The following is a 26,275-nucleotide window of genomic DNA, read 5'->3' on the forward strand; positions in this document are numbered from 1 at the left end:
AAATTTGAATAAAAGGAATCTAAATGGGACACCTGGATGGCTCAGTCAATTAAGTGCCTGCCTTTGGGTCAGTTCATGATTCCAGAGTCCTGGGATCAAGTCCTACTTTGGGCTCTGCTTAGTGGAGGGCCTGCTTCTCCCTCTCCCTCTGCCTGGCACTCTGCCTACTTGTGCTCTCTCTCTTTCTGTCAAATAATTTTTTTAAAAAAAGAAAAATTTAAGCAGTATAATCACATTTATTTTCTTATACAAAATAAAAATAATACATAGTTTAAGTATATAGTTATTTTACATGAATTTTTAGTCAAGATTTTTTTTTTAAGATTTTATTTATTTATTCTTGAGAAACACAGACTGAGAGAGAGAGAGAGAGAGAGAGAGAGGCAGAGACACAGGCAGAGGGAGAAGCAAGCTCCACACAGGGAGCCCGACATGGGACTCAATCCTGGGACTCCAGGATTACGTTCTGGGCCAAAGGCAGGCGCTAAACCGCTGAGCCACCTGGAGATCCCCAGTCAAAAATTAAAAAAAAAAAAAATTAGCGTATACAAGTTCATGTCTATAAATTAAACTGTATTCTTCATGTGTTTTCATACCTTTTAGTAACATTGCTTTATATGTTGATATATGGATAACAGATAGCAAAAAAATTCAACTGTATTTAGTAGCACATGATGTTTCATATTTGAACTAATTTCCTAATCTTCTAACATATGGATTCATTCCATACGAATCATAAAAAATTGCAGTCTTATCATAAATAACATCTAACTGCAGTTCTTATGGTATTTCAGTAAGGACACATCAGACTTATTTCTCTCATCTCCTGAGGAATAATGAAGTGCATGAAACCTAACTTAGCATCATTGACACTAAAACTAGGGTCTGAGGAAGGTAATGAGTTGGAGTTAAAAATGGCAACAGCTGTATGGCATGCTTTAGGGTATTAACTTTGAGAAAAAATGTTAAATCTTGAATGTAAATGAAATAAAGCCTAAAACCCCTTGTGTAAAAGAAATGTTTTAATAAACTAGTTACTCCTATTGAAAAAAATACAGGCTGAAACATGAGTAGTAGCTTTTCCTAATAGTAATTCTCTTTTAAAATAATTGGTGTAATTGACATAAATTGCACATGTACTGTATGCTAGACAGTAAGCTGGATATTGTGGATACCAATATGAGTTTGCTATGTCCTGCCCCTAGGGCAGCTTACTCATGGAAACCGACACAGGTAATTTCAACTTAGTGGAATCCTTATATGGAGTAGAGACAGAAGGAAATGGTTTGTTGAACACAGCATATGCACTCTTATCTTAGTGTTTGTTTTAGGATTTATTTATTTATCTGACAGAGAGAAAGAGCACAAGCAGAGGGAGGCCCAGCAGGAGAGGGAGAAGCAGGCTCCCCATTGAGCAGGGAGCCTGATGTGGGGCTCATTCCCAAAGATACCAGGATCATGACCTGAGCTGAAGGCAGATGTTTAACCACCTGAGCCACTCAGGCACCCCTGTTTTTTTGGGGGGGGTTGTTTTTTTTGTTTTGAGATGGAGAAATTGGGGTGAGGGGCCAGAGGCCGAGGGAAAGAGAGAATCTTAAGCAGCCCCCTGCTGAGTGCAGAGCCCTGATCTTGACCTGAACAGAAAGCAAGAATACAATGTTTAACTAACTGAGCCACCCAGATGCCCTACTACTTTAGGCTTTTAACATCTTCTCTTCCATTTGCCTGGAACACTTTTCCCCGGGTTATTGAGGTTTATTGTGTCTGTTCTTCCAGATTTTTATGGCACTGTTAGCATTGATCCCATATTTAAACTTGTAGCCTCCATCCCAGCATTCCTTTTCCTGTAGTGTTTGTCTGCCTGATTAATTGCAATATTCCTAGACATGAGAGCAGTACCGAGCACAAAGCAGGCACTCAACACATGAATGAATATATTTTGCTTGGGGAGTTTGGGTAGTCTTTAAAAAGACAGTGATACTGAAGTTGGGTTTTAAGGAAAAAGTAGTCCTTGAGTAGAAATCAGGTGAAGTTTTCATCTTCACCTCCTCTAATTTTTTTAAAGTTTTTCTTTCTTTCTTTCTTTTTAAGATTTATTATTCATGAGAGACACAGAGAGAGAGCCAGAGACATAGGCAGAGGAAGAAGCAGGCTCCTCACAGGGAACCCAATTCAGGACTTGATCCCGGATCCTAGGATCAGGCCCTGAGCCAAAGGCAGACACTCAACCACTGAGCCACTCAGGCATCCTGTTCACCTCCTCTAATTTGAAAACAGATCCAAGAATAAAATGTCTCTTGTCCAGAAATAATCTGAAATCTAAAGAGGGAAGTGTAAAGTAACACCAGCAAGAAATAGAAAATGTTAAGATTTCATAATCCAATGCTCACTTCATAGAATAAATACTGGTGTTATAGGATATTTCAGCAAGAAGTAAACTAATAAAGGTCAAAGTAATTGGTAATGATTTCAGGAAACTTTGAAATACATGTTAATTTTATATATACATTTTATGAAATTCAGAGTGAAAAAATTTAAATCTTTTCAATCATTCTTTAGTCACATATCAAAGAACTTTTTCCCGTTTTCTACCAAAATAGCCAACAAAGTCTCACAATTTAAGATCTTTAGGGATCTTTAGGATAGCAATTCCTGTATTAAATATTCTTCTATGCTATTCCAGGCACTATAATGTTCTATTACATCTCTGGTTTTCAGATTAATTTTCAGATTATTAAAGTAATATGTATATATACTGAAAATTTTTAAAGAACATTGTGGACAGAAACTATAAAGCAAAATAAATTGTAATATAAAGATGAAAATCAAAGTCAAAATGATACCCTTGCCATAAAAAAATCTCTTAAAACATAATAGAACTTTATCTTTTAAAGATAATTTAAATATGATCATTTTTTATGCTGAGCAAATATATATGGAAATTAATATTGATGATGTTTCTCTACTCTTTATATAAATCAGTATTTTTATTTCAGAAAATTATTTAATTTTTGTTTTATAATTTTGCCTAATAATTGAGCAGACTCAAAAATTTAAGTTCTAGACTTGGCTCTAGTTTTGGCTAGTGTGGTCATGGGTAACTCTCCAAATTATTTGTTTTCCTATCCAATTAACTTATTAATAAAATTGAAATAACAACACCTGACCTAAAAACAAAAAACAAACCAAAAAAATACCTGACCTGCTGATCTCCAAGAGGCAGGATGAAGTATAAATGAACTAATTTATGTGCAAGGGCCTCATAAAAATACAAAAAATTATTCTAATATTATACATGACTATTTGAAAGCACATTTAATGCTGCTTCAGATAGTAGTAAAGTCGTATATTTTTAATATGATCTTTTAAAATTTATTTATTTTGTTTTTTTTTAATCAGGATACAGTTCATATTTCATTAAATTCACTCTTTTTTAGAGCATACAAGTCAGTGGTTTTTAGTATAATCATGGTGTTTTGTAACCATCCCCACTGTCTAATTCCAGAACATTTTCATCACTCCAAAAAGAAACCCTGTACACGTTGGCAGTCAGTTACAGTTTAACCCTCCCCACAACGTGATAATTTTTTGAGGTAATATTTTAAAGAACTTATGTTAAACTGAGATTTATGTTGCATGAGGAAAAAAAATCACTAATAATCTATTATAGGCCATCTAGCAAAACATCATAAATCAGAAATCAATAAATAGTGAATTTTATTAAGTTTTCTAATGATAGTGTCCTGAGAAATATAATTGAAAAACATATTATATTTCATGTTGTGCATTATATTTTACGTTGTCTTTCATTTGCATGTAAATTACAATTGACATAGTAACGCATGATATAAGATTGTATTAGTATTTGCAAAGCCTGATTCTGTTCATGCAAATAGAGAACCATGCACAATCATATGAACTAGAATGTTTTGTTGTCAGGAACCATGATAAGTAATACAAATAGTTACACACATTTGAAGAAATAAATAGAGTTGCATTATAAAGAAAGACTTTGATTTTATCAAGTAACAGCTATCGAACTACATAAAATATTGCCATTAAGAAACGGATGATAATCTAATCCTAAATAATGCATCATTTGAGATATTTTAATCATTGCCTTTTTAATTCTTTCATTCAGCTCAAAATTGTCCTTGGCAAATGAAATGGCTGTTTTTCCCATACTCTTTCACAATTGCTTTCTTATTTAACACCATATTTTTGCCACTCTCAAGTTTCTATGATTATCAACTTTTAAAATAGACGTTTTTCCTTAAGTCAGCAAATATACTTTGTTTAAGCATGTTTTATATTTATAAGAAATGCCATCATTTTGGTTGATATGAATTTAATGTGTATTAAAATGATGCTGCATAAAAATGTAATGCTTAAATTTTGAAAATAAATAAAAGGTACTATTAGACAAGAAAACTATACAACTGAAACCTGCATGGTATTAAGAATGAAATTTCATGGCCTTAAAGTGACAGAGGTCTTAATTCTACATCATTTGAAAGTGGTTGTATGCTAGTAACAATGCCAACAATAAACACATCATGCAAAAGTAAAAATGCAATAGTGAAATGAGCCATTGAAAGGAAGAGTCAGTGACCATATAATATTTCAGTTTCTATTATCTCTAGTAGCAATCTGGTTAAAAAGAAATGACAGTTGCCCTGAAGGAAATAAAGTGGAGGTATTATTGTAGTAGTAGTTTGGAAAGAAAATTGCAGTGTCTTGACTGGATTATTTCTCTATCCTTGCAAACCATCTCCACCTCTCTGTGGTGCTGCTTCTTGCCTTCTTTATACAAATTGAGTTTGTATCATCTAGACTCATAGGGCCCAGGGGCCCTTTGGTGACAGAGAGGAGGAGGAGAGGGGGGATTAGAAAAAGAAAATGTGACAGGCAGTTTTGAAAAGAAAAGCAATTTTCCTTGTGGGTCTGTTCCGAAATAGGAGTTCTTCAACGCAATATTTTGCTTCTGCAGAGCAGTCTGAATCAAGTGCATGCTTGTGCAGTTTTGCAGGGCTTGGCGCTGACAGGTTTTATTTAGGAGGGGTGGGAATACAGGGGGATCGGATGTGGCGAAGTTACTAGTTTGGCTCTATCAGCCCTGGAGGCAGAGTTAGCACTTGCAATGGGACAAAAGTATTTGTAGTCATCAGATAACTTTGCAGTCAGCTTCAATAGCATCACTCCTTTCTTTTTTTTTTTTTCCTACTTTTTTTTTTTTTTTTTTAATTTTGGCAGCCAAGCTCTTAGTAGAACCATCTGTCTTTCTATTAGTATTTTTGAGGCCTGTTTTGAAGCCACTTTGCTTGGCAAAGTCACTTTCATCCTTGGAAACGATTTTTAAAAAAAGTTCTGTGGCTTTTTGCCGAAGAAGAGTACTATGTAAAAAAATCCACATGGCTGTTCATTTTTGTTCTAAAAGAATATGGCTACTTTGTCTTTGTCTTGAAGCACATGAAATTAGAGACCATACAACTCCAGTGTGGCTGTTGGGAAGTGAAAGGCAGACATTGCAATTTTAAGCACTGTTTCTATGTCCCTGTATCTCTCAATGAGATCTTCTTTAGTCTTCCTAGTAGATTAATTGGAAGATAAATGGACTCCTTTATTCTTAATTTTAGTATAGTTTTTTTTCTTTCCTAAAGACCATTGCGTTGGATAGGATAAACTGACAAATCTACTTTCTGTTCTACAAAATGAAAAATCACAAACTGTTACTAGTCATTGAGGATCCCATGCCTCTTCTCGCTAATCATAGAAAATCAGCTTTGTTTTTCCAGTTACTCCAGTTTGGGTAATTATATCCTGCCTACCTAAACCCCTCTTGCAATCTCACTTGGCTATTACCTTCTTCATTTTCTCAGAAACTACTGTGTAGCATCACTGTGTGCTTCTAAACAGCTGCTAAGTTCCCTACTGAAGGTGGCAAGATTTCAGTTGTAGATGTACTGATCCCTAAAGATGATGTGTGCTTGAACACAACAGTACTCATCTGACTAAACTCTCGAGGAACATTGGAAAGTTTTAGATTTTACATTTGATTTGTAATTGTGATGACTTAAATTGTATAGCTGCCTTTTATTTTAACATTTGTGTGTGTAGTCTGAGCAAATTTACCACCATTGTTGCTTGAACAACAAGAAGTTTTCTAGTACTCTTTTTAGTTGTCCATGGTTTACTTTCTTTTTCATTTCTCTCAATGATGATCCCAAATTCCCTTTCCTTTGCTGAACTCCCTTGTTCAATCCCAGTCTCTCTCATTTTGGGCATGTAACCTTGCCTTCATCACTGAGGCCTGATTTTCTTTACCTTCTCATTTCCCTACATATAAAATATCCACTTAAATAACACCAAATATCCACTCAAATAACACCAATCATCAGGGCCCAGAGAGAGTTGTTAGTCTCATTCAAAACTAATCCCTACATGCTGCCTTGCTTTTTAGCCTCCTCTGGAACTTTGGTCCACCAATTGATTTCACTTTCCTATGTTTAAAATTCTCAATTTGTTTGCTCCTTTCAGTCAATAAATGTGCTAAAAACACTGCTACCTAATAAAGTCTATGCATCCCTATGTATCTACTGTCAGATGTGTCTCCTAACTTCTCAAACCTTCTCTGAACAATAATCTACATTGGTGTCTTCTTTTCTTTTTTTCCCCTGTCATTGAGTCTGCAACTTTTTGCAATATGGTCTCTATTCTCTCTTCTAATGGAACTGATATCGTTAGATTCATCACTATCCTCTAATTAACAATTCCAAAATATATTATTTTTTGTCTCTAAAATACTCTTTATGCCATGTGTCCACTTTTAGTCACTACATCAGCCTTGAAATTCCATTGTTTTTGTGACACTGTACTCATTATTTTATTTTACCTCTCCACTCGTAGATTCCTCTTCCTTTGTTTATCCTTGAATCATTGTTGTGACCAGGATGATTTTAAGCTGTTTCTTCTCGTTATACTTTAGACTCTCTGTAGATTGTTTAGTTCACTCTATCAGCTGCTGACTCCCCAGACCATAGTCTCTAAAGATCTCTTCCCTAGCTTTAGACTGGAGCCTTATCTGTCTGCTGACAAGATATCTCCAATAGAATGATATTCGGGTACCTCAAACACATAATATCTTCCTTTCCATGAAAACTGTCACTACCTCTGTGTGCTTTTATTTTGGTATAAATAGCTGTGTAAACTAAACATCTGAAAGTTATTTTTGACTCCTTTTATTCACTATATATATTATTCACTGTATATAAACATTTTTATTTGCTATATATAAATATATATATATATATTATTCACTATATATATAAATACTTAGGTACATAGATTTCTTAGGTACCCACACATATATAACAACCCCCCATTATCAACGTCTCTCATCTTTAAAAAAATGTTTCTTGGCTTTTTCTCCTTATTCCTGACCCTCCTATTACTGATCAAGCCCTCATAATCTATTGCCTGGTTGACTCTGTTAGCTTACTAGTTGATCATTTCCTACCTGGTCTCTAAGCTTGGTCTTTCAAATTCCTCCCTATACCTATCATAGTACTCTACCTAACCTACTTAAAACCCTTCAGTGGTTCTCCAGAGCCTAGATTGGGAATTTCATGCTTTTTACCCTGATACACAAACTAATTCAGATAGACCTTCTCACCACTGCTTCCTTCTTACATTTTTTGCTAACCCAGACTGCTCAGATGGCTTCCCCTTCACGTGGTGCTTTTTCTTCTCCTTATTTCTTTGTTCATGTCTCCTTCTTTGCTTAGAATTCTTTTCCTACACTCCCATCTCTTTGCTTGACTAACTCCTACTTATTGGTTCAGACCCTGTACCTGTTGGACCTGTCCCCCTGAGGCTTGTCTTGATATCTCCTGGCCAAAGGAGTCTCTCATCTGTGCTTCCATAGTATCCTATACAAGTCTCTGTTGTTCACTTAATGGCAATGTATTATAGTTACCTACCCACATGCTCCACCAGACTCAGAGCTCCTAGAGAGGAAATATCATCGCATGTGAACTCATCTTTGCATCCCTGGTTACCAAAAAAAGTGCACATTCTTTCTTCTTCTTTTTTTTTTAATTGCATTTTTATTAAAGAGCTGTTATTTATTCCTTCATGAGAGACACAGAGAGAGAGGGAGAGACATAGGTAGAGGGAGAAGCAGGCTCCTCGCAGGGAGTCCGATGTGGGACTTGATCCTGGGTCCCAGGATCATGACCTGAGCCAAAGGCAGATGCCCAACCACTGAGCCACCCAGGCTTCCCAAAAGTGCACATTCTGCTTAGTGAAAATGTTGATTGAATGAATAAACTAATAAACTGAGCCATGTGAGTGAAAACTAAATTAATAATCTTAAGTACCTAGTTGATATATTAGTTTCAGGGAGTCACTAAAGGGGTTTGCAATAGAATATTTACATAAAATATAAATATTTAACTAGGAATAATTGATAAGTATTAACTTAGTTTTTTACAAGTATGGTAATGTGGCTGGTTTGTATTACATTTTTAAGATTTTCGAGGGCATGATTGCACTATGTGGTGGAATGATAAAAAATGTTAAAACAATATGTCGTCTGAAGGGAAGTAGCCTCTTAAATTTATTGTGGGTTGTTCTAACTAGCGAATAACATGCTACCTATAAAAAGAACTAAAATTTTGTGACAAAAGAATTTTATTGAAACTTAATTATAAATGTCACACATTTTAAACCTTAATTAGAAGCTTAAAAGGAATTTCATGCATTAAGTGAAAGAAAATAAACTAAGTTATTAGTGAATAGGATTGGAAATATTCAAAACTGCAAATATGTAAGTGTGAATTACTAACCCTATAAGAAACTAGTTTTAGAATTCAACCAGGAAAACATTATACTGTTTTGATGCAATGTGTCCCTTTTCTCCCAAAGGGTGACAAAATTTCAGTAGCAGTAAACTGAAAATCAATTAAGATATAGCAGTAATACAATTGGTACTCATTATTTGCACTACTTATGTTCTATAAAGTTGCCATGAACAGTGAGCAAATACAAAACAATGCTCCTGTGGAAGGTGTAGTTAAGTTCCTGAGAGCCTTTAGTCACACCATTTTCATAACTTGATCTATACATAACCTTGTGTTATGTGTGTTTCTTTTTAAAGACATCTTATTAATATTTATTATTGATTTTATATACATTTTAAATAGTGAAATTGCCAACAAAATTTCTTACTCTTTTGTGCATGTCTGTGAGTGACTGCAAAGCACTGATACAAGTACATTTGGTGGTGAGGGGAGGTAACAAGTAAATTTAGTGAATAGGCAAATTTGCATATATAGATTCTACAGATAATGATCAACTATATTTTGAAATGCATTTTTAGCTGCATATGTGGATTAGCCACATACTTTGGATTATATTTATTTTACTGTTTATCCTCAATTTTAGTGCAATACTCTATAATCTGTTGTATGATCATCTAAAGAAAACCCATCATTGGGACTGTGAAATTAGGCTTATTCTTCATTATTGTTCCTTTCTTTCCCTCATGATTTCTCCTTCCCTACCACAGTCAGCTTTCCTCATTATGTGGAAAAAGAGTACTAGATTAAGAGTTAAGAGTAGTTCCAATATTAACTTTGCCTCTACCTTAATGTAAGAACTTGAACAATTTATAGGCCAAGGCATTATTTCCTCATCAGCAGAATGATTGTGTGTTCCAATCTGTAGGATCTTTCTCAACCTTAACACTCTGTTATTCTATATATTTGGAACTTGGAAAATTTAAGATACTGAAACAAATTATAAAACTAAAGCAAAATGCATTTCCATAATCATAATAAGACAAAAGCTTAGAATACACAGATTTTTAAAAGCACTGGGATTCATTACAATTTATTTTTTAAAATATTCAAACTTCTACCTGAAAATTATTAATAATTATTAGGGTTTAAGTGAATTATCTGGATAAAAACTGTCACACATGAACAGTCTGTGTACTAGTTTAACTAGTTAAACAATATAACAAAAAAATCCCTTTATAATAGCAATAAAATTTTTTTAAGATTTCATTTTTTTATTTATAGAGAGAGTATGTGAGCCGGGGGAGGGAGAAACAGAATCCCAAGCAGACTGTGCCCAGCATAGAGCTGGATGCAGGGCTCAATCCCACAACCCTAAGATCATGACCTGAGCCGAAACCAAGAGTCAGACACTTAACTGACTGAGCAACCTACGTTGCCTCAGAAATAAAAATATTCTTAAACAAACATAAATGTAAAATTACCAAGAAAACTACAAGAATTATATGAAGCAAAAGAAGATTTGAATAAATTGAAAGATATAGCCTGTTATTGGCTATGAAGCCATCAGGCTAATGAATTCAGATAGAAATCCCATATCCTAAAATTAATGTGGAAAAATAAATGTTAAATGAAAAGCCAGGAAATATTTGAAAAAAGAAAATAGTAATAATAGAGTAGTAACAACACCTATTATTAAAACATATTGTAAAGGTATAATTAAACAACATGATACTAGAACATGATAAGCAGGCATATCTATCCATTACAGAAATATGTAATAAATCTCTAATGTCTCTGGATTACTTTTCTATTTCTTCATGCATGCCTAATCCTAAGAAGCATGGACATACCATCCTGTATAAGACTATTTAGCTATGGCTTAAGAATAAGAACACAAAGAAGTTAGTACTTTATGCTGTCATTCTTCTTTGGTGAAATTGGATTCCTTTCTGGTCATTAAATAACTGCTGTCCACAGGCCTTTTGTGGACATTTGGAGTTGGTGCACAAAGATGTATTTTAAAAGATGGGACTATATAATTTGTTCTTCTTCTTTATTCATGAATTATCCATACATATAATAGTTTCAGCTGCTGTGCTAAGCTCTAGAGGTACAGTAATAAGTTACAACCTCTTTCCTAAAGAAGCTCATAGGTCATAAGGGAGACTCGAGTTATACAAGTAACTATTATTCAATACAGTAAGTATTGTATTAGCTTTATGAGGTTAAAAGAAGTAACAGTTCTTTCTGCTTGAAAATTGGCACCACAAGAAAGAAGTGCTTCACAGGCAAACACATTATGTGGGTCTCAAAAGCCTTTGAAAAATAAGTAAAATTTTGCCAAGAAGAAAAGGAAAAGAGAAATCACTCACAACAGAGGAGAAAATACTTTTGAACACACTCAGGCATGGAAAAACACCGAGTATGCAAGGAACTCTTCATGGTCCTTTGAGGTAAGAGTACAGCTCTGAGGAAGGGCACATATCTGGAAAGATAGACTGAAGACAAATTGTGAAGAATCTTGAATGCCACGCTGAGGGATTTGGTTGCTGTTCTTTGGGTAGAAACAAACTATCAAAAGTTTCTCACAAAAGGGACATAAAAAAACAGATGAAAGACTCAATTAGAAGGAATTCTATGGATCAAGTCCCACATCGGGCTTCCAGCATGGAGCCTGCTTCTCCCTCTGCCTGTCTCTGTCTCTGTGTGTGTGTGTGTGTGTGTGTGTGTGTGTGTGTCTCATGAATAAATAAATTTTAAAAATCTAAAAAAAAAAAAAAAAAAGAAGGAATTCTATGAGCAACCTAGCTTAATATCTGGCTCTAAACTGTAGGCCCCAGAACCTGTAAAAGTCAGGAATCTCCCTTTCAACTGCTTACATACCCAAAGGTGCTTTGTAACTCAAGGCAAAATGTGAAGAAGACAAAAAGATTTGTCAGCAGTGACCAAAAGCATTCTCTAAGACCATACTTCTCAAATCTGGATGCACGCTGGAATCATCAGGGAAACTTTAAAAAAATGCTCATGGCTGGGTCTCACCCCTATTGATTCAGACTCAGTTGGCATGGGATGTCGTCTGGGCACTGAGGAGGTTTCAAAGCTTGCCAGGTGATTCTAATATACATTCAAGTATGAGAACTACTGCACTAAAACAAGAACCTATTGTTTCTACAATTCTGGAAGTTATTTTTCCCAAATTTTAAGGTACCTGAAATGTGGATACTTTTTACAACCCTTATATGCGTTTCATTTGAGGCTCCTTTCTTCTTTCTAAAATGCTCTTGTTAAATTCATTTGTACATCATCTTACTGATGCTATCTTCGAAAGGAGGAGACATACTGTATAAATTATAATAACAAACAACAAAATATAAAATATATACAGGAGTTGGTTTGCTGTTTCTTTCTTTGCTTGTCATTCTGCTCAGCATCCTCTTCTTGCACTGAACTAGCAGCCATGCTATTTTTCCCTCAGATGTCTATCTCTTGTTTTAGACCACTTATTCCTACAAACTTGCTCAATATGCAGTCTCTAATTTGAGTCTTTAATCAGTTGTTTTCCATTGGTTTCTACATAAGGTATATCTTTCCTCCAATATGCTCAAAAAATGCTGGCTGTAGTGATATATACCTTCTGCTCTAACCCTAAGACACTGTCTTTTTGTATTCCTGTTTGTTGTCATTCCCTTTTAGTTTCACTCTGGTGGCAGTTATAGGTTTAAAGTCCTTTTGGCTAAAATAAATGCTTTCCAATTTGGAGTCATTGTTGAAAACAGATCTCTCATTCTTATAGTGCTTATTTTTCTCTCTGTCTCTGTGTCTCTTTCTCCCTCCTTCCCACCCTTCTCTCAAACATCCCCCGCAACTGACAGCGCACACACTCAACAACCAAAATTTCAGAAATATCTCAGAGGTTTACTGCGAAAGATGAAATAATGGACAAACTGAAGGTGGACTTTTAAAGTAAGAAATGATGAGCATTATGAGAATCACAAGTTCCTCAAGAATGTTCAGTGCCAATGAGGAAAGGAAAACAAGTCAGGGTTGCTGTTAGGATTAGCAACTGAGTGAATTTGCAATCTTTTCTGGATATTTGTTTGTCTTAGTTTTGTATCATTCTCCCCACTGTAATGTAATGGGCATACATTACATTGAATCTTGCTTTTCTTCTTCACTCTTGTTTCCCTACTGACAAGTTCATTTTCTTGTACATAGTATGTGTTTTTTAAATATTTTCTAAATAACTGAATTAATGTGTAGAAGGAGGAGTAAGGGAGAATAAAGTGTCAGATATGTGATTTTTTTAGTATGATTGTAAATTCTTGGTTATGTATTTAGTGACAAATGCTAACCCATGATCATGTTCACTAGGGTGATCTTGCTTAATTAAATATTTTGGAGTAGAATCTTACTTATTTTAGTGATAACAATCTTTCCATTAATCAGTAATGTGACATTGCTGAGGAAATGACTGTATTAAGTGATATTTCTAGAAATCTCTGCTCAGTTCAAAGAAGATAGTGATTCTGTTGTGCTGTATTATTTATTTACTGATGCGAAAACCCCATATTCTGAGAATGACATCAGCAAATGAAAGTGTATTCCAAAGATGACGACCAAAATAGAGACCATGTGGTTTGATGAGTGGTTCAATTGATTGTAAAATGATAGATGGAAACAAAAGTATAATCGGAATGGGGTCTAAGGGACTGGACTTTAGACCTGATCTAACTGTCCCATTCCTTGGCCATAGATGAATCAATTTTCTTTTGGCCCCAATTACCTTTCTATAAACAAATTGGAAAGTCTTGGTAACTCTCTAAGCTTCTTTCCCAGCTCTTTTGTTCAAAACATTTCAATATTACGTGAACATGATAATTACCTTCAAATAATGAAAAGCTAGTGTACGTAAAATGATACCGGTTTAGTTAGGTGTGTTTTAGAAGATAGAAAGAGCCCTAACAGGATTTACAGAAGGAGATTTTAGTTCAACCTAAGGGTAATTTTTTGACCATTATATTAATGCATAAGTAAAAGCTTTCTTGTATGAAAGAGTGATGCTTCATGTAAAATAAATAGGGAAATTATTCATCAAGTGAGAAAATGAGCTGCTTGGTAACACCTCCAACTGTAGTATACTCTAATTTTCCTAAGACATGACCTCAGGCCCAGTGTTTGAGCAAGCTTCTATCTCAGTTTATTTGAATTTAATAAATGGTCTTCTTTTGTCATAAAGTAAGGAGGGTGGGAAACATGGAGCACCAAAACTTCGTCTCTTTGATTCGCTCTATAACGTTCAGCAGGTTCAAGGTCAACTGCCGCCATTAATGATTCCCGTGTTTCCTCCTGATCAACGAACACTGGCTGCAGCTGCCCAGCAAGGATTCCTGCTTCCTCCAGGCTTCAGCTATAAGGCTGGTTGTAGTAAGTACCACTGATTTTCCATTTGGGAGTGGGTGGAGGGAATGGCTTTAAATTAGGCAATTTAATATTCCTGCCACACCAAGAAATGAGATCACTCATATAGCATTTTTATTTTAAAGAGGAAACACACAGAAAGTATAGAAAAGAATTTATGTTGGTATTTAAAAGAACTTAGATTATATCTATGCTTCTGAAACCAATGTTTGCTCTTTATATTTCAGTTTCATAACTTCCATTTCCAGTGTATTTTTATAATATTAATGTAATTTTCAGGTTTGGTTTGTTTCTGCAAAGATAGGAATATGCTCTTCAATTGCTTTCCATTACCTTTTAAGATAAACTCATTTTTCCTAATGTGAATTAGTTGGCCTTTCATCATCTATATCTTCCCTATGTTTTCAGCCTAATTTCTCAGGAGTCTTAGTCTTAGACCAAACCATACTCTTTCTTGACTCTGAACTTATATTGTCAATGTTTACTTTCTTCAGTATTCTAATGACCTTCCAAATCAGATCAGGGGAAACTTACCTAACCTAGTTAGATCCCTTTCTCCTAGTTCCTTTGGATCTTGTGTATTTCCTCCTTTATTTTAATTGTAAGTTCTCTGAGATCAGGTGCTAAATCTGTCTTATTCATTCAATTTTATATCTAAAATTTTAGTACAACATTCCATTACCTGTTGAATGAATGAATGAATGACCACCTCATTAGAAACATTACAAGGACATTTTTTCACTAAATAAGAAGTCTTACCAAAATAGCTGTTTGTATTGCTTATTAAATTTAGACTTTATGACTTCTTTTTTTACCAAAACTGATTTTGTATATTAGTTTGGGAAACAGTCTAATACTTCACTTTCTAAAATTTAAAAGGCCAAAATGCCAACTATAATCCAATAAATAAAAAACATAGCAAATTCCAAAGAGAGACTATACTGCTAAGCAGCTTATCTTTCAGAACATTATTACCGGGATCCCTGGGTGGCGCAGCGGTTTGGCGCCTGCCTTTGGCCCAGGGCGCGATCCCGGAGACCCGGGATCGAATCCCACATCGGGTTCCTGGTGCATGGAGCCTGCTTCTCCCTCTGCCTGTGTCTCTGCCTCTCTCTCTCTCTCTCTCTCTCTCTCTCTCTCTCTCTCTGTGACTATCATAAATAAATAAAAATTAAAAAAAAAAAAGAACATTATTACCATGGCCTTAAAGATACAGAAAAGGCGAGTTTATTGGAATACTTTCATTGATAAAAGTATATGGTTTCACTCATATGGGTAATGTAAAAAATAGTGAAAGGGATTATAGAGGAAAGGAGAGAAAATGAGTGGGAAAAATCAGAGAGGGTGACAAAGCATGAGAGACGCCTAATCTGGGAAAGAAACAGGGGGTAGTGGAAGGGGAGTTGGGTGGGGGGATGGGATGAGCACCGGGTGTTAAACTATATGTTGCAAATCGAACTCCAATAAAAAAATTAAAAAAAAAAAAAGCAAAAGAATATAATTGAAAACAATTAATGAAATATCGTCTTTTAGCTATTCATATAGAATATTGCTTTGTAAAATCCAGTGTATTTGGGTTCATTTATATGTTAATAAATTGCCCCATTAACATCTTGCTGTGCGTCAGTACTTCCTGCAGTTGAGAAACTCTGTCCAACATTACTAGAAATCATATGTAAGCTTTCTGCTAAATGGTGTTTTGAATGTTCACATTTTAACATTTATTCCCAGTCTTTAAACCATTCTTTATATAATATTGAAGAAATGGGATGTAGTTTTTTAAATTTTAAAAGACATGAGTAGATTGCAACTACGGAGTCTAGATAAAAAGTGAGCTGAATTCAGGACTATAAAAATTCACTCTTGTATGGTATTTTGCCCTTTGCAGTTTTTAGATTTCTTTTGCACATCTTTTTCTTGACTTCAGGTTCGTCTGATTTAAGACAGTGTTCTCACTCTGGATCCTGAATTTATTCATTTAGTATTATTTCCACATCACTCTATCTCTGTAGATTGATTCATCCAAAAACACCAACATATTTATACAATTAAGGACTATATTTATATTCTAAAGATTTAAATTATAAGAATAATTTAGATTCTAAATATAGAATTTCAAACTCTCTTGCTACACTAAATTCTGAATCTTTAACCATAAAATATTTTTTGTTTTGTTTTGTTTCCATTTTCCTAAGGAATTACTATTCACATTAAACACATGTTGCCAATGTGTTTTTTGGTAACCTTGGTTACTAAAGTGAAGAAAAAAAGACACTTTTAAAAATCATCAGTTACCTCAGACTGCACCTGCAATATATACATATAGACTAGTTCTGTTTTCCAGAAAGAAATTTTTTTAAGCAACTGTAGAAATAAGACCCATTAGCAAATATTGTGCTAAAGAGAAAACCATATTGAGTATGAACAATAGCATAACTCTAGGCCTGGAAAAGGTCAAGAACACCTCTCCTTCACTCCCATTTGACAGAGTTGGCATACCAAATTTGTTCGGTGTTAATGTGATGTGGCATGGAGAAATTTTTCCCTTTCTAAAATTGTTCATATATTAACCGTTTGATATTTATACCTTTGGTGTTTAAAATTATAAATAATACCACTTCTTTTGTAACCTTGGAAATAAAATAGAATAAAGCCTTTATAGCTGCTGGCAAGCTTGAAACTAGTATCATGCCAAACTCTAAAACTTAGAATCCAATAGGAAAAGAAAGTACCACCCTGTTGACACTCCGGCAGTTTGAGTCAGTTTGGGTGGAATCAATAGTCTAGACTATTCCTCCTTCATCACATTGCAAGAAAGAATAGAGATGAAGAAGGACACAAATCTTGCAATCTCTCTTCAGTTGCTTTCTTATTATTTTCTCTCCATAATTGTCAACCATATGTGACTTCTCTGCTTGTCGGTTATTTTGAGTATTATTACATAGCTCTCAATGAAAGAGGCTGACCAACTCATCTTGATTTGACTTTCAATATAAAACCTGTATTTTTTGGTATCAAAAATTTAAATGCTTTTCATCAATCCATTCACAGAAAGTATCGATGGTAAATTTTTCTGTTTAGACTATGTGACTTGATAAAATAAAATAAAAATCTTGGGAACCACACAAGAAAGTTAAAATTTTTTTCAACAGGGAAAAAATAAAATAAAAACATAAGTTCAGGGCACCTGGGTGGCTCAGTCAGTGAAGTGGCCAACTCTTGATTTTGGCTCAGGTCATGATCTCAGAGTCGGGGTCTACTTGACTCTCTCAGCAGGGAGTCTGCTTCAGGATTCTCTCAAAATCAGAATTCTCTCTCTCCTTCTCCCTCTGCCCCTCCCCCTGCTTGCTTATTCTTCCTCTTTAAAATAAATAAGATTTTTTTAAACCCAAACCAAAAATCATTGAAGAACATAATCATAGATGAGTTAGCATCTTCTCTTTTCCAAAAAAAAAAAAAAAAAAGTTTTAAGTTGGACATAAAAGTATTTTCTTTTTGAGAAATTTAATAGTAGAAATTGGTGTGGAGTGGGACCCACAGTATAGAGTTGCTGGATTCTCTCTTAACTGCTAGAATGAATGTCTGTAAAACATAGAAAAATAAATTAATAGCAGTACAGCCAAAGATTTCAGAGCAAACTGTCTAGATAGAAAAGAAGCTTTAAAGAATGTTGTAGTTTACTCTTATCCATGAATTTGTAGATAAATTCACAAATATTGATGTAGTATTATCAAAATCTCAGATTCTGTTCTGGCATTTGCTACTAATGAAATCAAATATGAAACCACACTTCTTCATGGATCTCTATCTAGTTATTTATTTTCCTATTTATTTCTTGATATCTAAAAATGCTTTCAAACTCCTAAGGAGGTAAAAATAATGGTACATTATTAAACTGAATATTTTTAATATATAAAATAACATGAAAAGAATTATGTAAAAACATTGATTTGATCAACCAACTCAATTCACAGACCATTCCATTCAGGGGAAGAAATTAATGAAATAATCTGTATATTTAACTGGTTAGGTCTATGAAAACTGTCAACTAAGTTACTATTTGTAGACATATCCCAGTTTTTATATTGCATAATTAAAAATCTCAATTTTTTTTTGAGAGAAAGAACATGTACATGAGCAGGGGATAGGGGTGAGAGGTAGAAGGAGAGGGAGAGAGAGAATATTAAGCAGGTTCCATGCCTACTGTGGAACCCATTACAAGGCTCAATCTCATGACTCTGAGGTCATGACCTGAACTTAAAATCAAGAGTCAGATACTTAACCGATTGAGACATGCAGGTGCCCCCCAAATCCCAATTTTTAATTATCTTTGTAGGTACTTGCTCATATGAATCAGAAAACTCTTTAAATTTCTTGAAATAAATTTTAAAACTAAATAAGGTTCTATCTGCTGAATAATAAAATAAATAGTGTACAAATAAACTGGTTCAAATACACCTTGGATGGTTGAAGAGTCCAAAGACATAGTCCATTTGCCTCTGTTGGAAAGTCTGTCTAAAATCCTAACCTGTTAACCAAAGGCTCCAACTTGTGAACCACAAAACTTGTTTTAGGTACATAGTTTTGAAATAAAATGTACACACTTTTGACACCTACAAAATAGTTTCATGTTGGCAATAAGATACCACTTTTGTGTTTGCTCATCATGGTAAAAAAAATCTAACAAAATTCAAAATAATTATGAATGTGTATGTTAGTTTTAGCATGTTAAACTTGAGAGAGACTTTTGAGATAAGGTGGTTGAAGGCCATAAGTTTGGTTAATACCACTTAACTGACTCCAACTTCCAGTTCTCTTTCCACAACACATGGCTTCCTCTCACCCCACTCTCAAGGTTAAATGCTGTTCGTTCAGAATGCATAGTTTATAGGCAGAAATGAGAGGAATAGGTGTTTCTCTTTTTACTAATAACTGCAGTCCTCTGCCCCTCTCCTTTCTGTTTGGGTGTAAAATTTCTAGTCATATAATTGTAATAGCTGCTTTAGAAATTTTTTGACAGGAACGCATTTTATTTGGAAATAAAAAAATCTACAGGAAGGCAATCCAATAAAATAACCCATTTTCTATATACAGTATAAAACAAACAGTTGTAAAAGAGTTGGCTCGAGATTTTAGCCCAAAGTGTCAAATTGAATGTGTCACATAGCTACAGATAGTCTTTGCCCATACATGGGCATGTGCCTAGTGCTAAAGTTCCTGAACTGTGTGCTAAATTACCAGAGTGCTTTTACTAATCCACAGAGGCATACAGCATTTTTAAAATTTCAGGAAAAATACAGAGACATTCATCAGACACTACATAAATTACCTAATTTTTGGACCTTACTGCTTAACAAAATGAAGCAGTTGGGTATTTCTCTTGTCCTGTGGGTGTCATGAAAAAGTTATTGAGCCACTGATGGTGCCTGAATCCAAGAAATTTTAGGAACTTTTGGCCTAGTCTAGTATATATTCATTTAAAAACTTATTATGACCTTTTTTACTGGAAATTTATTGGTGTTGACCTATCATATTACAACCACAGAACAGAATATTATAACAAAATGTTCTTGCACTTACAGCTTAGGAACAATATTGTATAGATAATCAGTTGATTCCTTTGTCTACACCAGCTGATTCCTATGTCTATGTAATTTCAAACATTTAATTGTTTTATTCATTTTGATTTAACTAACCCAGTGTCAAATAGGCAACTACTAGTTGGAAGGCACTTGGAATGAAAGAGTATGGAATTGGAGTCAAGTTTTGCCTTGTTCTGCTACTTTGATTGTCCTTGTGCAGGTTACTGAGCCTCAGTTTCTTCATTTATAATATAGATTAATAACTCACTTTACTGAACTGTTACAGAGATTAAATAGAATTATATATGAAGTAGTGCCTAGCATTGTGCCAGCAAACACAGATCCTGTTTCAAAAGGAAAAATAAAAAATTCTAAAACCACACCTGAAAATTAATTATACTGTATATCTTATCCAGGATCAAATACATTCTGCCACACCTGAACAAGGCTTCCTCTGACTAGGAAAATAGAATTATTTAGAGAAAAGTATTACAGTGCTGATGGTTTCCATTTGTCTCATGTAGGTACAGCCCTAACCATTTACATCATAATCACCAAGTTTTGACTTTTTCTATTGTCATTTCCCTTTGTATATTTATCAAAGCTCATGTTGGAAAAGATCATGTGATTTTTTTTTTTGAAAACTTAATTAGTCATTGTTTTGGCTATATGAAACTAGAAATAAATTAATATACTCTTTCTGCATTTTAACACATTGATTAATTTTTCAGAAATGTGTTAAATAAAAATAGCCGTATAAAGTTACTGATTGAAATATTTAATTGCCTTATGAGATTAGCTTAAATAAATAGAAGTCGATGAGCCAAGCTTAATAAACTTAAAATATGCTGTATTTATTCTTCATCAGTTTTCTGAACAGCATTTCCGCTTCCAATAAAAAAGGAAACTCTCAGTTAATTAGTTCCTCATACACCACAATAAAATTAATGTTTAGGAGTTAAATACCATAAACTTCCTCAGGCATATTTGCTGATGTGTTCCTGTTTTTGGTTAATGTCACATGTTTCATTGTTTAATGGGGATATCATGTGGGTTCCATTATATCTCTCTTGTGTAAAGGGTCCATGTGTCTGGCATTTTAGGAGACTGCATGCTAATTTCTGATTTAACTGTGTCAGCTGTGTCAGCTGACATACAGGTCGTTGACAATCAGTGCTGAAACAATCACCAAATCACAAGCTAAAAACCATTGACATGGTACGCTTTTATCAAACTGACAAAATAAGAAACATGTGTTGTCAGAAATCACATACTGTAGGTTCTTTGTACATAAGCAGAGAGAAGAGGATGTAATCATATATTCAGGCTTCCGTGTCTGTGTGTTTTTAAATCATCTTGACCAGCTCTTCTTTTTTACCCCCCTCCTCCCAAAACATCTTATAAGCAAATGACTTTGGGTGGACCTGACTTTGTTGTAGAGCTTAGTAAATATATATATTAAATTATACACATATATAGTATACATTATATATTATATAAATACATATAATTAGTACTATTAGTAAATATATATAGTTTATATGTGTATATTTTTAAAGAATTGCTGTGGTACATAAACAACCAATCATTTAAATTCCCAGCTGAAAGAAGTTAAATTGCTGGCTTAAAAATATGAGATGATTAAAAAGTAAAGAGAATTGAATGCAAAAAAGTATGTAACATTCTACAATTATATGGTGTCAGCCACCCTCCAATTCTCATGGGAAAGATGTCAATAAATTGTGTGGGGGGGTATTTTCCTAAAAGGTAGTTTATAATATTTCTACAAGATTCATCACTAAGAAAAGGGAGATGTACATATCTTTATTGTGACAAAGTGTCATAACTTGGTATAAAAATAATAGCTTATGTTGTGCTTCATTGTTTATAGAGCTAGACACGTAATTAATTTTAAGCATCATGACTTTGTGAGATGATAACTGAGCCATGTTAGCAACTAGTGTTTGATCTGTCCCTCCCCACACACACGCTATACCACCAAAATATACACATACAAGCAAACAAACAAACAAAAAAAGGCAAAAGCCCTGGGGCACTTGGGTGGCTTAGTTGGTTAATCATGATCCTGTAGTTCTGGGATCAGTCCCACGTAGGACTCTTTTGCTCAGTGGGGAGCTTGCTTCTCCCTGCTCCTGTTCCTGCTCCTGCTCTCTCTCACTATCTCTGTCACTATCTCTGTTTCTCTCTCTCAAAGAAATGAATTTTTTTTTTAAAAGGCAAAAGTCCATTTTCCAATAAATTCCTCAGATTTTAGGCTATAAGTGTATATTTAATCTTTTAATTCATCTTGTTTACTTTTTTAACACTTAAGAATATAGCATGACATTCAATTTAAATATAAACCCCTTTGGGTCAGTATTTTCTTTTTGACTTGATTCTTGATAACGTAGATTTGTCCAGTGGAAAGAGTGTTTGGCTAATGACACTGGGTTCTCAGCCAAGAGGCCTCAAAATGTGGTGTTACCAGATATAAATCTGCTATAGTCCAGCCTAAGCCATTGACTTCTAAATTCTTTTTTTTTTTTTTTTTTTGGCCACAGCAAACATAGAATCTCATCTCTGTAGCAGGCTCACACTAAAGTTATCAGACTGAAGTACAAGTAAAAGCTCAGAAAAGCAATATATTATTTTATTTTGAATAAATGTAACTGTCAGTGATACCAGACACCTCTGTTCTCCAGTATACAGGCTCTTTCGCTGTAAAAAAAAAAAAAATCACAAACTCTGTTAGAAGGCAAACTTTAGTCATGAGGTTGATAGGAAAATATGGAAGCAGAAAAAAATATTTAATAAAACAGAGGAGGAGAGCATTTGATTCTAACTCTACAGTAGATACATATTTTCCATGAGGACTGAAGAAGTCATGCACTTGGAATATTATGTGGAATCAGATACTGTATTAGGTTTACCTACTGTAAAAGGCCAAAATAATACTAGCTTAAACATGGTGAGTGAAACTTTTTCTCTTACATACTAGGCCAAACATTGCTCCTATGGTAGCTCTATGATATCAGATCCCAGGTTTGTTCTCTTATTATACCACCTTCCACAAATTATGACTTCTTTCTTGGGGTGTTAGGTATCTTGCCCATCTACCATATCTGCATTCCAGGCAGCGGAAAGGGCAGAAGCAAAGAATTAGAGTTACTTTTTAAATGGTACTATTTCCCTAATAACTTAGTTTGGCTCTGCATTCAAAGAGTATTTTCTTAAACCTGTTAAATAATCAGCTCATAACAACTCTTCATATTTTTTTCCTAATATATTAAAGATAGCACTTGGTGACTACACAAACCTCAAACAGTGTAGAAGTAGGAAAACCAGAAATTAAAAGTTATCAGTCTACACTTCTATATTACTATAATCTCATTCCCAGAGGTAATCACTGTTAACAATTTGGTACTTATGTTTCCAAAACTATATATATATAGTTATAGAATATATATATATTCTTATACTTACATACATATATATGTCTATTTATATAGAAATACAGATATGTGAACATATCTGTAGGTTGTAATGTGTATGCTGTGATACATTTATACTCTATATAGGATATATACTATATAATATATAATGTATGTGAAGGTATATGGACTATATTCTGCTTATAAACATTTTAAAAATGACCATCTTTTCTTTTCCCTACTTTTAGATCTCACTTATCTTGCATCATATTTTATAAAGCTAGGTTATCGTATTTTATTTGTATTCCCTATGATGAACATTTAATTTTGTCTACAATATTTACAGTCAAATAATTCTAAGGTAAACATTTTTGTGTACACATATTTGCCCCCAGTGAATTCTTCATGTAACAAGTTCTATTCCCAGTATATGGCATTTTACTTTCATTTATTTGTTCCTTTTTGGACATTTTTCACCTGTGAGATTGCCTCTAAATTCTATTGCTCTATTAGGTGGTTAATAGAAGGTCTAAAACTTTAAAAATTGACTGGTGTGAGTCAAGCTATAAATAAGCATCAATGAGACTTGTAATTCAAAATTATTAATTGTCCAAAATTAATAATTTTGTTAGAAAAAAAATAAACAAGATATCAAAAGACCTTGGTAGTCACAATCCCATTTCATATTGTTCTGTGCCCTTAGGCTAGTCATTGTCTTCTTTTTGCCTTAGCTTTTTAATCTTTAGGGTAGCTACAATAATGTCTGCCCTACTTACTTCATAAGGAGATTGTAACAACTAGATGGGAGAGTATATGCATTTCTCCAGACTTTAAATTATTATATAAGCATAACATCACTATTATTTAAATTATTATATAAGCATAACATCACTATTATTTATTAAATGTATAAGTCTATTTTGAAACCTTTAGGATGTGACATCATGAAAAGAATTTCAGGAGTTTATTCTAGGCCACTATTGGGTTTTCTTTTTTTTTTTTTTTTTAATTTTTATTTATTTATGATAGTCACAGAGAGAGAGAGAGAGAGAGGCAGAGGCATAGGCAGAAGGAGAAACAGGCTCCATGCACCGGGAGCCCGACGTGGGATTCAATCCCGGCTCTCCAGGATTGCGCCCTGGGCCAAAGGCAGGCACTATACCGCTGCGCCACCCAGGGATCCCTGGGTTTTCATCATTTGTTTGCATAATTTTTTCTTTGTTGTTGCTGTTGTTTAAGGGGGAGGGGATATTCTGTAACATTTCTTAATTTTCAGAGGTCTAAAATGTATCATTCTAATAGAAAGCTCTAGAGCAGAAGTCATCCCAAATGTATAACTTAAGGGCTTATTGTTTCAGAGTTTAGGAAACTTTCTGTTCTCAACCTGCAGATCACAGACTCTGGATACATTCCAGGAGGAAGGACATCTATCAAAAAGCCCTGATAAACAGAAAAGTGGAAAGGTGTCAAAAATGAAAAGCTTGCTAAACCTTATTATTAAAAGTGGAAAATAACAGAGATATAGCATTTGATTTGGTCTTAAGTGGCTTATACCATTGCCCCTCTTCCAAATCACTATTTTCAAATGCCTGAAACATTTGGGGTGCTTTTCTCTGCCATTTTATCCTCATAAGATACAGAAGCAAAATGTAGACACAGTAGTCTAATGTAGGTTCGGATATAGAAGCTAGTTCTTAATTAATGATTCTCTTCAAGCAGCTTAAAATGAATTATCGTGCAATAGCTTAAATGATGCCTTCATAGCAATACTGGAATACAGGAGGCAAAGGAAATTTCTTTGATTCATTGTCACCTTTACAGGGATACTCAGATTTCTTAGATAATTAACCCAGAAATTTTCATTAGTGCTGGAATTCATATAATTTATGAGCCAAGAGGTAAGAAAGAATGCTCTGTCTTTTATAATCAGAAATGTCTTCCTATTTTGAGAGGTGTTTCTTAAAAAGTTTATAATCCCTAGCCAACTGGGTAACTATAAATTAGTCAGAATAAAGTTTCCATTTGCCATGCTCCATTTAAAAGATATAATTTATTTTTATTTTTTAAAGATTTTTTTTATTTATTAATGAGAGAGAGAGAGAGGCAGAGACACAGGCAGAGGAAGAAGCAGGCTCCAATGCAGGGAGCCCAACGTGGGACTCAATCCTGGGACTCTAGGATCAGGCTGAAGGTGGCAATAAACTGCTGAGCCATCCGGGCTGCCCTTTTTTTGTTTTTAAAAACCTTTTACTGAGGGGCACCTGGGTGGCTCAGTGGTTGAGCATCTGCCTTTGGCTCAGGTTGTGATCATGGGGTCCTGGATCAAGACCCACATCAGAGTCCCCACAGGAAACCTGTTTTTCCCTTTGACAATTTCTCTGCCTCGCTCTGTGTGTCTCTCATGAATAAATAAAAAATTTTAAAAATATTTTACTGAAAACATTAGCCTATGACAAAGCAGTTAAGAACAATTACCTCGAAATATCTTCTTTTAAATAGATGTTTCATCAAACAAGAGATAATTATTAATTTTGCTTTCTCAAATAAAATTCATATGATATATTTATTACTTTATGAGACTTTACCACAAAATATTAGTATTTCTTATAAAAGTTTCAAATATTAAAGTTTTATTTTACTATTCTAGCAAATCAGTGAAGGTTTTACAGTTTTACAATTTTCTGCATTTAGAAACCCTCTTATCTCAATGTGTGTATACCATATCAGTTGTTCTGAACTTCTTAACTTGGATTCCACAGGTGATTAAGTGGAATTGTTACAAATTTAACTTACCTGAAAGGTAGGGAGGAAGGAGGTATCGCTGAACTTATTACCATAAAAAAGCAAAGTTCAACTCACTTGGATTTCAGAAAGTGATTTCAACAATCATGATGATGGAAGATTTTTGTTTTTGTCATTTATTTATATATAACATCTTTCCTGGTAAACATCCTGGCCATGCTCAGGTGCTTTAATGGCATCATAACAATGGGTTCTTATTAGTGAACAGCAATTATTTTAAGATTTAAGGAATTAATATTAC

At 34.1% G+C, this 26,275-nt stretch overlaps 1 protein-coding gene across 22 annotated transcripts in view; it reads left to right on the top strand.

The window, feature by feature from the left end:
• Positions 1-26,275, top strand: part of SOX5 (SRY-box transcription factor 5) — a 1,002,640-nt gene that overhangs the window by 861,182 nt on the left and 115,183 nt on the right. For 20 of the 22 annotated variants that reach the window (XM_025455370.3, XM_035707446.2, XM_035707449.2 and 17 more), the window contains one exon: positions 14,102-14,225. In XM_025455370.3, coding sequence (XP_025311155.1) covers positions 14,102-14,225 — 124 coding nt within the window. The remainder of the gene's footprint in view (positions 1-14,101; positions 14,226-26,275) is intronic. The other 2 variants (XM_025455364.3, XM_025455367.3) reach the window with 1 other exon arrangement.

Source organism: Canis lupus, chromosome 27 (genome assembly GCF_003254725.2).
Source record: "Canis lupus dingo isolate Sandy chromosome 27, ASM325472v2, whole genome shotgun sequence".
Classification (NCBI taxonomy): Eukaryota; Metazoa; Chordata; class Mammalia; order Carnivora; family Canidae; genus Canis; species Canis lupus.